General features: G+C 38.9%; 1 protein-coding gene across 1 annotated transcript in view; it reads left to right on the top strand.

Annotated features, from left to right (window-relative positions):
• PDE11A (phosphodiesterase 11A) overlaps nucleotides 1–13,589 on the top strand; it is a 135,350-nt gene that overhangs the window by 103,948 nt on the left and 17,813 nt on the right. The window contains exons 14-17 of the mRNA XM_075710569.1: nucleotides 2,698–2,788; nucleotides 5,914–6,014; nucleotides 10,182–10,259; nucleotides 11,647–11,714. Of these exons, the coding sequence (XP_075566684.1) occupies nucleotides 2,698–2,788; nucleotides 5,914–6,014; nucleotides 10,182–10,259; nucleotides 11,647–11,714 (338 nt within the window). The remainder of the gene's footprint in view (nucleotides 1–2,697; nucleotides 2,789–5,913; nucleotides 6,015–10,181; nucleotides 10,260–11,646; nucleotides 11,715–13,589) is intronic.

Here is a 13,589-nt window from a genome sequence, read left to right as displayed (position 1 = left end):
GGCTGGAATGCATGATGTGAAGCAAAACCTTGTTCAACTATTCAGAAGAGAATAGTTAAAGCTGAGATCATGCTTTCACAAAACCTTTCACAGACGTATAGGCAATCATACATAAATTCCTAGCTTATGGAGTACGAAACCATTGCCATCATGCTGGAGCTCATATGTATCTCATCCGCAGCAGGTGGCTGGAGTAGTCGCCTCACCTGCGTACCATCAGTTGTGAAGCACACAGGTTCCCTGGTCTATAGAAATGTCTCTTCCCTGGCCTGCCCCACATGCCAGAGCACACAGAGCCTGTTTGGAGACATGCTGCAGTGGGCAGGGGTGGGCTGACCACCCCCTGAAATGGTCAGTACCCACCAGAACGTGAAGCTGGATCTCAAATGCAGATTCTTACCTCACCTATGTGAAATCTTACTCTCCAGACCGTTTTCAATTCTAAAAATGAATTTTATTCTATTCAAAGTGCTTAGGACCTGATTCAGCAGCCCTGACTTGCATATATTTTTGCTGTCCAGGCTGCTGCCCTCAGACACACTAGTGAGGTAGAAGCAGGTTTGTGGAAGGGTTGAGGTACTTCTTACTGTGGTGGTAAGGGGACTCCCTTGACCAAAGTCAAATTGTTTCCAAACTCTGTGTTCCCTGACAACTGGGGGGACAAGAGGAAACATACCCTGACAACATCCTGGCCAATCTGTGAAATAAAGCTGTCGGACACAGAGAGTCCTCCAAATCCCATGTTGTTTTCTCAATTCCCCGGGTCCTCTACAGTCAGAACGTGAGACCTTGAGGCTCTCTTACCCTGCAGATCCCAGCATGCATTTGCAACTTTGTTCTGCATTACTGCTAATCCTCCAGCGTGACGGGGAAGTGCTCAGATGGTTGTCCAAAGATATTTGAAAGACAGGGTGATGTTGTATTAGCCTATTTTGTCCTACCTTTTGCAAAAATACTCTGCTGCAATCTGCGTATGCACCGGCTGCTGCATTTCTGAGGGCGAGTTGCCTCAGTGAACATCACTCAAACTGATGTTTCTGATATTCGCTAAGCTGCCATTTCCTGAGCTATTGGTGTCGCTGTACAGTCTCAATGAAACAATGACACTGTCTGGATCTTCAATCACCATAGCAAGGAAAATCAATTGCAGTGCTCAAAAGACAGAGCTCATGGTGCAAAGGTTACCAAGCACTGCTAGATGCCTTTTTGCAGCTGAATCTTGAAGAGAATCAAAAAAGACGAGACAAATGGGAAGGAACCTCAGCTGATTGATGTTTATGTTCCTAATTTACAAAAATGAGACCCAAGATTTACATCCTGACTGGTTTAGGCTCTGATTAAGTTAACCACTTCTCCACTGTAACATCACACAGCACTGTCTCTTGTGCAGAGGGATGGCTGAGTTAAAGGTAGAGGTTTCAGCATTAGACTGCTATCACTTACACTTGTTGTTTGATAACAGAGTACAGAGGAGGCTACCATTTTATGACTCCATAAAGAAATTGCTGAAGACATTCAACAAAAGCCAAACATTACCACACATGTATAAAACACCCCTGAAAACAGAAGCTGTAGTTTTCATAACAGCAGCTATGATTTATTCCTCTAACCTAACTTATAAATTTAAGCATCACATTTTCCTATTTTATCTTCAGTGTTCAACACTGCTGTTCTGTGTGATGGAAGTTCAAGAGGTATATGATGGAGGCAATATCACAGTTGGCTGAAATGGCTCTGTTATATTTCTCAGCATCACATTCTCTAGGGATGATGTTTCCTGGACATCCTTCTCTCAAATATAGCCGTTTCTGATAATTAAATATCAGTATGGTGCAGTTTTATAGTATATGCTCCTAGGAGACTCTTTCTGTTTGTCTCTAGCATAATCTCTGATTCTCATTTCTTTGGAAAGAAAACCCATCTTGTCGCTTTAGCCTGAGTCCCAGAAGTGAAGTAATGGTGAACAGTAACTATTCTGACAATCCAGACCCGTTCTCTGCACCTCCCAACAATTCGCAATTTTGTAATTGTATTCCATAGATTTTTGTTCTTTAAACTTAGAAAACCCACCTGCTCTGTGCATTTTGAAGCTAATTTTGTTTTAGACAATAAACATGATGAGAAAATACATTCTAAAGAGATGATAAACTTTACTTCTATATTCACTGCTCTCACTTGTGGTTTTTTGTTTATCTTAGTATGTTTTTAAGTGCATGGTTTTACATATAGACAGAACCTCACTGCATTTGCAGTTGTTTTTTTGTTGTGTTTTGGGGTTTTTTTTTAAAGAGTTTTTAATCACCCATTGTAAGCCACTGCGGTGATATCTATTAAGAATTAAAAACAAAAAGTAGTAGCAGAGCAGCCAGTCCTAGCTCAAGGATGTTACTGTTTGTCTTTACTGCACAGTGGTGCACCCATGCTCTTGCATCGCTGAGGTACTTTGAAAGTTGCATTACAAAATTCTATGTAGTTCCAGGAAAATCTTTAGTCAGATGATTATATTTAGCAAGGTCTGGAACATAAATGCCTTGTATCTGGCTTTAAATTAGTATTTTGATCTTGTCAACTGTCTCAAGTGTGGTTGCTGAAATGGAGAGGGAGAGTGTGGCTACATGCTTTCGTTACTAAATTGTCTCTGAAACTGCTTCGTAAGCAGACGAGCAGTATTTGTTGACTCCCTGTGTTCTGTTTCAGGAGCGGATCAGCCTTAGCTCAGCTCTACGGCACCTCTGCTACCTTGGAGCACCACCATTTCAATCATGCTGTCATGATTCTCCAAAGTGAGGTACAAAAGCATTACTATTAATCTCACTGTAAGCTGTTGGGCAGTTTCAGCCAGAGAGAGGAAATACCACACACAGTACCTTTTTAATGCCCTCTCCTTGAGGAATTATTTATTGGTTACCACAAAGGTCACAACTAGCACAAAATTAAACAACTACAAATGCTGATCATAGAGCCCAGAGATTATATTTGTCTCAATCAGCTAGGGGCAAGGAGAACATATCCTAATCATATTGTCAGCTTTTCTCAGTCTTCTTACATATATCCTGCTCAGTGGTTTATAGCTAGGCGAAACAAGCTCATACCTTTCCCCACAGGTGTTGTATTCAGAGTATCACAGTCATCCTTTACTGGACCAATTTAATTTCTTTGACAGTCTTTCTATAATCAGTATTTTTGTGATAGTTTTGCATAATTTTACTAAATTTTTTTTTAAAAGATTATTAGTAGTAATATCGTGCTGTCCAAAGTACATTAGCTGCTACAAAGTACACACACTGCTACATATAAAGACATAGTTCTTGCCTAGAATACTTATGTGCAACAGTATGCAGCATACAGTACCCCAGAGTAAGAAAAGTAGAAGGATGGACATGCAATCCTTACAAAACAGTGGATGTGTTTTCTTAATTTACACAGATAGGTTGTTACAAAATGCATTCAGTATATAAAACAAAAATGTTTTTCATGCAGCACTATTGGAGTTCATATGCTGATCTGCAGTAACTTTTGAAGAGTATCTGGGAACGTCCTGTGATCACAGACAAATGGGAACAGGGTGATGGCTTTACCTCTTGTATACAGTGCCACAGAGATTAGTCATGGGACTGTGGCTTTAGTGTTCAGTTTCTTGACAGTATATTAAAAAAATAAACGTAAGAAAGGAGAGCACCAGCTTGAGATTTAAACAACTCAATCTGCTTAGCCTTGCCTAGCTTATCTAAAAGGTGATACTAGGAATTAAATGACTCCTTATACTACCAGGGAAAGGCATAAGAAAAAGCAGCATTTGAAAGTTAAACAAACTGGTTCAGAATAGGAAAAAAGGATGGGGTTTTTGTTTTGTTTTGTTTTGTTTTTCTAAACCAATGAGACTGTTCAGCCCCTGGAACAAGCTTTCCTGGGAAACAGTGATTTCTCTAGTTCCTGAAATCTTCATCATGACTGAATGCCTCTCTGAAGACAGGCTCAAGACATGGACATGTCTGTGAAAGCTTATAGCTCATGTCAGTCTAGATGCTTCTCTTTATCTTTTCCAGCTTAAAAATAAAGAAATTTATGAAAAGCAATTAGTTTTTTCCCTTGGAATCTACTCCAGCTTCTTTCAGAAATGTAAAATATTGCTTGAAATGCAAGTCCTCCCCTTTGATCATTTAGGCAGCTTCTTCTCCAGGTCCTGATTTCTAGACCTGAAAATTAATCCTCCAGGATTTTTATCCAATAGATATTATTTGCTAATGGAACACAACACCCCTTAATTTGGAATAAATGCAGATTTGGATCCTCCAATCTACTTAAAGATACACCAACTTTCACTAGCTGAGCAGTTTGTCTCCTCTCTCAAATATGCTGACATTAGATTATATCCTGTCCACTAATGTTGATATTCTAGTCTGTCTTTGCTATCTAGAAGGAAACATAGTATGTTGTATTGTTTCTCTAGATTTTTATCATGTCAGACAAAGGAGCTATTTATACTTTACTCTTGACATGCTAACCTCAGTATAAGTGATCTTAAGCTTTGTAGTGATATAGTTTTATACACCATGAAACAGGTCAGAAAGGCAACAGGTATTACAGAATAACAGACAACTTGGTAAATTACCCTTGTTGAAAGAGCTGCTATTTTCCTGATACATTTTGCTTTATTTTCTTCTGAGTACTTTGGTTTTATAATTGGCTTTCATAAATAAGCTTTAGATTCTCAAATCCTTCTCAATATTTAGCTGAAAAGAAATAATAATTTCATTGTCACAGAGAAGACCATCTTCTATGCATGGCAAATTATTTTTTTAGTTCAACAATTAGCTGATCTATTAAAAAAATACCATCTCTACATCCAGACCTTATCTCGTCTATGTCCTCAGACCATCATGGTTATAGCAATCCTGTTGCTGGAGAATTCTTGTTTTTAAGGGCATTTTAATCTTCCTAAGCAGTAGATGGCAGTGCATACTGAACATGTGCATTACAGTGCCAAATACCACCAAGATAAGACTCTGTTTAGCAAGAACCTCATTATTTCTATAGGTGATTAGGGAAAAAAAAGAAAGTGTAGTACTTTTATTTATGTTAATTTAGTTATATGTGACTAATGTCACAAAGACCAATTCTTAAGCTTACATTTAGAATTTTCCATTACTTCTGTTTCTTTCAGCTTATCTTCTCTAGGATTTCATAGAGAAATTATAGGATCTCTGTCCCTCTTAGTTGTCAGAAATTCAGTTACAAAAGGACCTTCCTGGTCTCACATAGCAATATTAAATAATTTGTTTCCTTCCATTCTGGCCATGGAGCGTAAATTCTTAATCCATGACCCCTTAAAAAGTAGCCTGTTGGGTCTACAGAGGGCATTTAAGCTGCGTAAAGTTGCAGTTCTTTGGCCTGCGTAGGCAATGCTTTGTATATACTGTAAGACAACGCAGCAATGGGCAGAATGAGCAAATGGGCTGTTTTGAATGAAAAACTGATTTAGTGTCTTTGACTGCTCTAACAGCAGTTTGTGTGCCTGCAAGCAGCAGCACAGATAAATCTATTAGGAGTACAACTCAAAAGCTGCAATGCACAGCTCCCCAAAACATTTAATAAGAGGAAAGATTGAGATGTATCCATAGTTTTTGCCCATAAACTGAGTCTGTGCAGGGTCATAGCAAAGAGTAAATCTTTCCTCAAGAGGCTATAATTTCAGCAGAGTTTAGAAAAACATCCCAGGTGCTTGATTACAATCATCAACTCTTCCACCCCAATGTAATCTCAGCAGTATTAACATTATTATTTTGTTGTAGTTTTGCCATGAATCAGAAAAGGCCTCTGTTACAGGGAAACAGTAGACTAAAGAGTTAGAAAACCTTTTAAAAACCTGTATTGATTGCTAGCCCTTTACCTCTTTTATCTCTTTCATTATAGGGTCACAACATCTTTGCTAACTTGTCCTCTAAGGACTACAGTGACCTTATGCAGCTTCTAAAGCAATCGATATTGGCAACAGACCTCACTCTGTATTTTGAGTAAGTATTGGCATTTCTTGTATTTGACAAATGAAAATTCGAAGAACTTACTCTAATGACCTATTAAATACCAATAAGGATATATAATATGAGAAATTAGTGTTTAGCTGTGGTTGAAGAGATTTAGTTTAATACTTAGTATATCTTAGGCTAATAGAAATATCTCAAGTGTCCAAGTAAGTTGTGCTTTAATGTGTAACATGTCTGTATCAACAAAAAGCAAGTGAAATTCTAGACTTATACTTCAAAGCAATCCCAGGAATTAGTTACAGCTCAGTCCCATAATTCTTCTGTCCCTTCTGTGATCATTTCTTCAGGCATGTAGAAAATCAACGACATTCTGTAATTCTTTTCCACCATTTCAGAGTTTCTATACGTGTATGCTAAGAAATATTATATTTAGTTACAGACCCCATTGCAGAGGTAATGAAAGCATACACGTTGCTTCTTTGAAGACAAATCATGCCAATTTGCATCACATGAGAATATGTCTTAAAAAGCTTAACTTGAGAGAAGTATAATAGGATCTCTCTCATCCAGTTTTCTTCCTTTTCCTTGTTTGCAAATCAAATCTCTAAGTAGACTTCACGTTGGTGCTATTTTATGTTTTTCAAATACTGTTAATTATTACCAAGCTCTTCCCAGTAAGAACGTGTGGGAGCATGCGTGTAGTCGGAGGAGACGTGGTGTCACTGTCACATTGCACTTTTGACATCCCCCTGTCTGGCACATGCCTGTGGCCCACTTACAGGGAGAAATGCTGTCAGATGTGTAGTGTCAGCATACTACCTTCCCAGTCTTGACAATAATTTATCTTTAGGCATTTTTGTTTGATGTTCGTTAGCACCCTATCCCAAACAGTGCTGGGTAGCATTTAGTAACGTTTTTCTCAACTTTTAGGGGGGTACACCTAGATACCCCCACTTCTTTGTGCTGATAGTTGATACCAAACCAAGTTTCCAGAAAACTTCAGGCAAAGTCTTTACCCTGAAATTGTTCAACTATCTATATCAACATTGTATCTTTAACTGTTAATTGTCAAAATACTAACTGGGATGCTGCAATGTTAGCTTTATCTTTTTTTCCTCGGTATTTGGTCACTGTGGCGAAGGCTGTTTCTAAACAGTACCGGCAACAGACGCACTGATATTCTTTGTTTCCTGCAAGTCTCTTCTCAGAGGAGTGGTATTAAAAGACAGGGTTTTAATGAATAGTTTTATTATAAATAACTTCTGAATGTTAGCCCATGAAGAAATTTCTGCTTGGCGACATGAAAATCCTGAAACGGACACATAAGCCCTTTTAAGCATACTGTTTTTAAAGCCGTCTGTTAGGATCGCTTGTTGATCCCGGCCGGGATCCCGCAGCCCCTGGAAGAGCCAGAGGCTGTGCCCTGGCGAGGGTCTGCGGCGCTGCCTTGGGAGGGAACCCAGCCCAGACCCAGACGTGATGGAGCTTTCTTCCCGGCCTGCCTTAGGTTGTTTTCAACTACATGGTCAAGTTGTCTTTCTAGTTTTAATAAAGAGAAATAATGTCCAAAAAGGGACATCAGCGGAATTTCAAGATTATTCTTCCTTGCTTGCACAATTGATTTTTATGTGCTACACGAATCAGAAAACTTTTAGCAAACAAGGCCTCTTTACTCAGAAGTCTGCAAATAAGTTATCTTTTCCTCTTGCGTTATTATGATTCATGAATCAGGTGGTTGTTATGCTACTTTACTTCCAAAAGTGCCTCAAAATCACTCCGTGGAAATGTTGATGATTTACAATTCTTAAAGCCACCCTATGTGAAACAGGTGTTTCTGCACAAGTACCTAACCTGTTTTTTCAGTTTGCTACATATTCAATGTTTTTGTAGAGAAGGAAATTGTCATATCAGTATTCTTAGAATGCTTATACCTAATGATCACAAAGTCCAGTGAGCAAAACGGCAACAAAACTCCAGGCAGAGCAAGGCTTTATGATCTTCTCAAGGCACTACTTTTCGATAAACAAACACAAAGATTACTTTCAGTGAAAGATCAGATGGAAAATATACTTGATTTTAGTAGCTAACTCTAGATAATGATGCTTGTAGAAAATACAACAAGAAAAAGCATGAAACCAAACTGAAGTTTATGGAAATTCACTCAACGTCTTGAGTCACTGGGCTGTAGAGCAACTGGATTTGCTATATATAGCAAGACAACTTTCCCTTCCAGGCAAAACATAACCAGAGTCAATGTTACTCAAAGACATTGCAAAAGTGTTATCATTCTGTTTATTTTTTAAATCCTGGCATATTATGTTTGCTTAACAATAGCAAACCTCTTTGTTTTGGATACCATGCATAAGCAACCAGTAGGAAACACTAAATTGTTTCCTTATACATGGCTGCTTTCCTCAGGTTGACTCCTTCCTACACTAGAAATTCTCTGTGGAGTTGGACTACTACTTCTGCATCCATTTAAATGGATTTTCAAAGAAAATTCTTATTTTAAAGTTTTCAGCTTAACATTAAGGCCTCGAGACTCAAGTTTTCAGTTACTGTTTATGGATCGCTGTATTCTGAATTTGAACGTTTGGGGTTTCTGGGATGTCATCTTCCTAAGCTTTCAGCTTTAAAAATTCTTGCCTGGTTTTTGTCCAGTAACATATGAATTGCCCAGAATATCCAATACTTCAAAACGATATCATTACCAGATTTTACAGTGTTAGGCTGGGCACTGAAATACAGGATGCAAAAATCCACTGCTCGCTCTCTGCTCGGGATTAGGCTGGTTTAAGGTTTATGTGCCAACTACTCTTGGCCATTAAAATTTTCATTATTGCAATATTTATTTCCGCTGGGGCTATGATGCTATGACTTTGTGTGAGAGAACTGGATTTTGTTTTCTGCATGTGTGACTTTGCATTGTCCCAGCAAATTTTGTAATGTGAAACTCTCATACCTTACTTCAAGAAACATAAGGGATTAGATATCATCACATAGTCCTTATAGCTCCCTGTTCTAGTTGCTGTCATGAAATCCATTATAGAAAGGCCCTGTAATAGGAGTGACTGGTCATGTAACACATGACAGTCAGGGACCTTCTAGAATAATGCAACATGCCCCACGTAAAATTCTGTCCATTGATCAGGAGCAACGTTGCTGGAAGTGTACATCTCCTTGTGTGTAAAACCTGTACTAGCTGCCATCAGACTGTGCTTTCAGTAATCATGGTTCAAAATTTCAGTCTAGCTGAAGTAAATGTAGAAAATACAAGACTTTGCAAACTCTCCCCTGTTGAGGAACCTAACTACATTTCCACTTGACAAAGAGATAGCACAGTCTCCTATGAGATGGGACACTGGACTGTCACTCAGAACATAGGCATTTGCTTTCTAGCTTTGATGCTAGTAAGTTGTGTCACTCTGGGCAAGTTGTTCCATATTTTTGTACCTCAACTTCTGCTATATCTGGGACAGTATCTGTTTCATGTTGTAGTCACACTGCATGCAATAAGAGCCACTTGGAGTCTCAGTGCCATAAAAAATTACAGACTATGATGAGTCAGAATTTTGGTACATAAAGGCACCAAACAAGCATTAACATGTTCTGGCTCATATTTTGTCCATCTTTGAGGACATAGGCAAGATATTCCAAGAGAAAAAGCATGAGACCAAGCAGGGAGACCTAGTTTCTAGCCAATAAGAACTACTAACTCGAGACATCTGCAGCTCCTGTGTCTCACTGTTCTGTTTGGTGTGCTGGAAATAACAGGAATTGCACATCTCTGAAAAACCCTTCAGGATCCAGACGTAAAAATCATTTTGCAAGGACAAGTAAAGAGAAGTGTGTATATATTTCAGGGGTGTTTCTATTGTCTGTCTGTCCACTGCTATAGTTGAACATTTCATGCTTCCATGGACGACTGAACATTTTGGTACCATTTATTTCCTTATCTGCAGAGACCATAAATACAATATTGCTTTTACTAGGCAACTCTGACACTGATAACAGACATTTATAGAACATGTTCAGAAATTAGTATGTTTCGCTTAAATGGACTGTCAGTGTAATGACTTTAACAATAATACATGAGGTGCAATGATTTCGTATCATCCAGAGAACTGTGTTTCTACTGCAATGCTGCCCTGGAAGAGTCTTGCTTGTTTCCTTCTCTGATAATCTGTTTTGTTGCAGGAGAAGGACCGAGTTTTTTGAACTTGTCAGTAAAGGTGGTTATGATTGGAATATAAAAAACCACCGAGAAATATTTCGGTGAGCACAACTATTTCTTGCTTTCTGGTTATTTCAAAGTGTAGCCATATTTGTTTAAGGAATTTTATATATCATGGTTGAAGACTTCAAGTAGCAAGAGAAGGTAGCTTGTTTTAAAAATATGATCCATGATACGAAATATGTGGTATGATTTCTCAACATTACCATACAGCAGGCATGTAATCAGTGTGACCTCACCTCCTCCCTTCCTGTTTCTGCCTTCACACTCTGTCATGTTTTCTTCCCTTTCTCCCAGCCTCACCAGTCATACCAGTTACCGCTCAGCCCTTCCGCTCTTTCTCCAGAAAGCATCAACATTCTGCCTCAGGACACAAAGATCTTTCTTGTCCATTTCCCATTCCCTCCTCCTCTCAGCTGTTTTCTTTCACTGGCCATGCTTCTCCCTGCTCTTCTAGTCTGTACCTGGGAATCTGCAGACACGGTACTCTTCTAGCCCTCAGAATGATCTGAGCTTGCATGCTATTGAAAACCTCAGACATTGTGGGTGGTTTGAGTACACCATGCTTTTGAGACAATAAAATGTGTGCATTTGCATATGCATGCCTGATTATGTCTCGTTTTATCTGAAATTTCATTAAAATTCTGTTTCCTTTTGGTCTTTTGACCAAAATATTCCCATTTTCTATTTTCCATGTCATTTCACCCATTCCTAATTTTAGATTCAGGCAATATATTTGATGCTTCATTTTCAGTGCCCTTGTTCTTCATTTAAACTTTCTTAGACTTTTATCTGCATCATGTACTGTACATAAACGCTTTCTACAGCTGAATGGTTTCTTTCTCCTAATGCATATAAAACATGGTTGTAGCTAGGTATTAAACTACAGTGGAACAGTATAGCGCATAGTAAATCTTAAATTTTTATTGTAGATGAGCAGTAGAAACTGCTTAAACAGTGTCTGGGATGCCTCCTGTGATTATAGGTTCTCTTGCTACAGCAGTCACTTACAAATAGGCATATAAATTAATCCAGTTTGCAGGTGTTATTATGTAATAATACCATTACTTATATCATGTGAAGCACATGCTTTCTAGTATATTATAGGTATTAACGTAAGTAGTGTTAGAAGTATTGCAAAATTAGCAGTTACTCCCTTGCAATATCATTTCTTTTCTAGTGTACAATGCACAATACCAAAATTCATCGTCTGATGACCTGCAACACATTAGGCTTCCTAGGCACAATTGTGATGTAAAAGCCATGCTGATGGCTGAGATTTCAAACATGTCATTCTTTTCGGGAGGAAAAGAAGGTGCCAGGGCTGACATTTTATATATGTTTTATTTATTTATGCATCCAGAGCAGAGTTGTTTAGAAATCCAACAAAGGTTGATTCAGCTTGTATTGTTCATTTCTGTTTTTCAGATCAATGCTAATGACAGCCTGTGACCTTGGAGCTGTGACCAAACCGTGGGAGATTTCAAGACAGGCAAGTCATGATTAATAGCAGGGCTGGGAGGAGGCGGGACTGGCAGGGCAATATTCCCAGGGCCCTGGCTTACAAGGGACCAAAACTGGAATCAATTTACAGCAGTATTAATGCTATAAAAAAATAGCAGGGGGTTTCTGCGAGAAGTGGTTTATTGCATAATCTTTCCATGTACACATGCTGGTGAGCAGCATGTAGGTACCTGAAGAGATCTGGCTTTACAACCTCTCTTCTTATTAACCTTTTAAATTCATATCAAAAAACAGATGGATTAAAGAAATAAGCGTTAGTCACATATAGCTGCGCTTATTTGTTTTGTCCCAAAGTTTTACTTGGCAGTGTGGCAGAGTTCTCCCCTAAATCAAAAATACCAGCAGATGATCTGCAAACTTTGATTAACATAAAATGGTAAGAGAAATGTGTTACTTTTCTCAACACTGATGGAAAAAAATGCAAGTGTAGTATAGAGCCTTTTTTAGCATCCTGTGCTTAGAAACAAACAAATAAAAATTCAGGCTTCTGCTGCTGAGTAGGCTCTTAGAAATATACATAAAACTTGGGTCCAGCATTGGCAAACAATTACAGCATGAGAAAGCAACATGTCCTGAAGTTTTGTCCTTTACCACGTGATTTTCCCTCTTTTAGACATCTTTCCTTACTCAGCATCCATCCCTAATATTTCCTGTACCCATGCTAATAATTCTCTGTCCTTTCCTGTGGTCCAGAACAAGCCAGTAGAAGGCAGGCTGTGTAGGGTTTTGGTGGAATATACAGCAGCAGGAAGTGAATAGAAAACATGCCAGTGCAGCTGAGTGTGGCTAAGAACCTGGAGGGAGTTTGATTGACTTAACAGCACAGTGATAGTTAAAAAGATGGGGTGAAAAAGAGAAGCTAGATCAGAGAACTAGTGAGGCAGGAGCAGCCAGTTTTCTTGGAGGACAAGGAAGCAACAGAAGCTGAAAGGGTCTTGCCCTCCTTTGTGGTAGTACAAAAGTTACATGCACTCAGTAAAAAGGCATTTATGTGGTGAGGGCTTCAGCTCACCTTGCAGTTTTGTCAGATCAGTCTTTTTTGCTTTTAGAAGCAGACTATGACAACAGTCCTTCTACGGCTGTTACTCTGCTCGGCCAAAATATGGTCACCTCATGTGGAAATCAGGGAAGTTCGTATCCTGCAGTGGGAAAATGAGTCACAAGACTTTTCAGTGCCACCTAGCCACAGCTGCAGTGTGTGCAATCCCTCCTCATTTTTCCTCTTTGACCCACTTAGCTTCTCCATTTTCTTTGACAGCCAAAATGTCAGGTAGGATCTGTTTTCCATGTTGTCAGTCTTTGTGCTATGGTGCTGAATTAGTGCTGAAGTCCCCGGAAAACTGGTTTTTTATCCTTATCGCTTTCAGGGTCTGCAAGTGAAAATTCCCCTGCAGCTTAGTGTACAAGTTTACTTTATATTGAAAAATCCAGTCTGGGATTGATTGAAACTACCTGGTTGAGCAGAGAGGCTAATAAGTCCACAGAGGGAGAAGAGGAAATAGTTGGACCTCAACTGTGCCAAAAAGAAAAAAAAAACATGAAAAGGGAGGGAGAAAGAGATTAAACTATATGAATCAAAGGGAATAAAGGCTACATATGAGAAGGCAAAATTCAGGAAGAGAAGATAGACAAAAGAAGAGGGAAGGGGACACAAGGAGAACAGGATCAGAACACCGGTGAGAGACAGGGGTGAGACTATGTCTTGATCATTTTTATACAATACACTTGGCAAACCCTTAATTGCTGCTAAGTTGTTAAATTATTCCTCTCTCTCGAGTATTGATCCAGAATTTTATTAGTGCACTGGGATTACATACATTATAAAGTTCCAAACTATGTGATAGCCT

This window comes from Pelecanus crispus, chromosome 5 (genome assembly GCF_030463565.1).
Source record: "Pelecanus crispus isolate bPelCri1 chromosome 5, bPelCri1.pri, whole genome shotgun sequence".
NCBI classification, from domain to species: domain Eukaryota; kingdom Metazoa; phylum Chordata; class Aves; order Pelecaniformes; family Pelecanidae; genus Pelecanus; species Pelecanus crispus.
The sequence above is the reverse complement of the archived record's forward strand: the minus strand, read 5'-3'. Positions and strand labels throughout refer to the sequence as shown.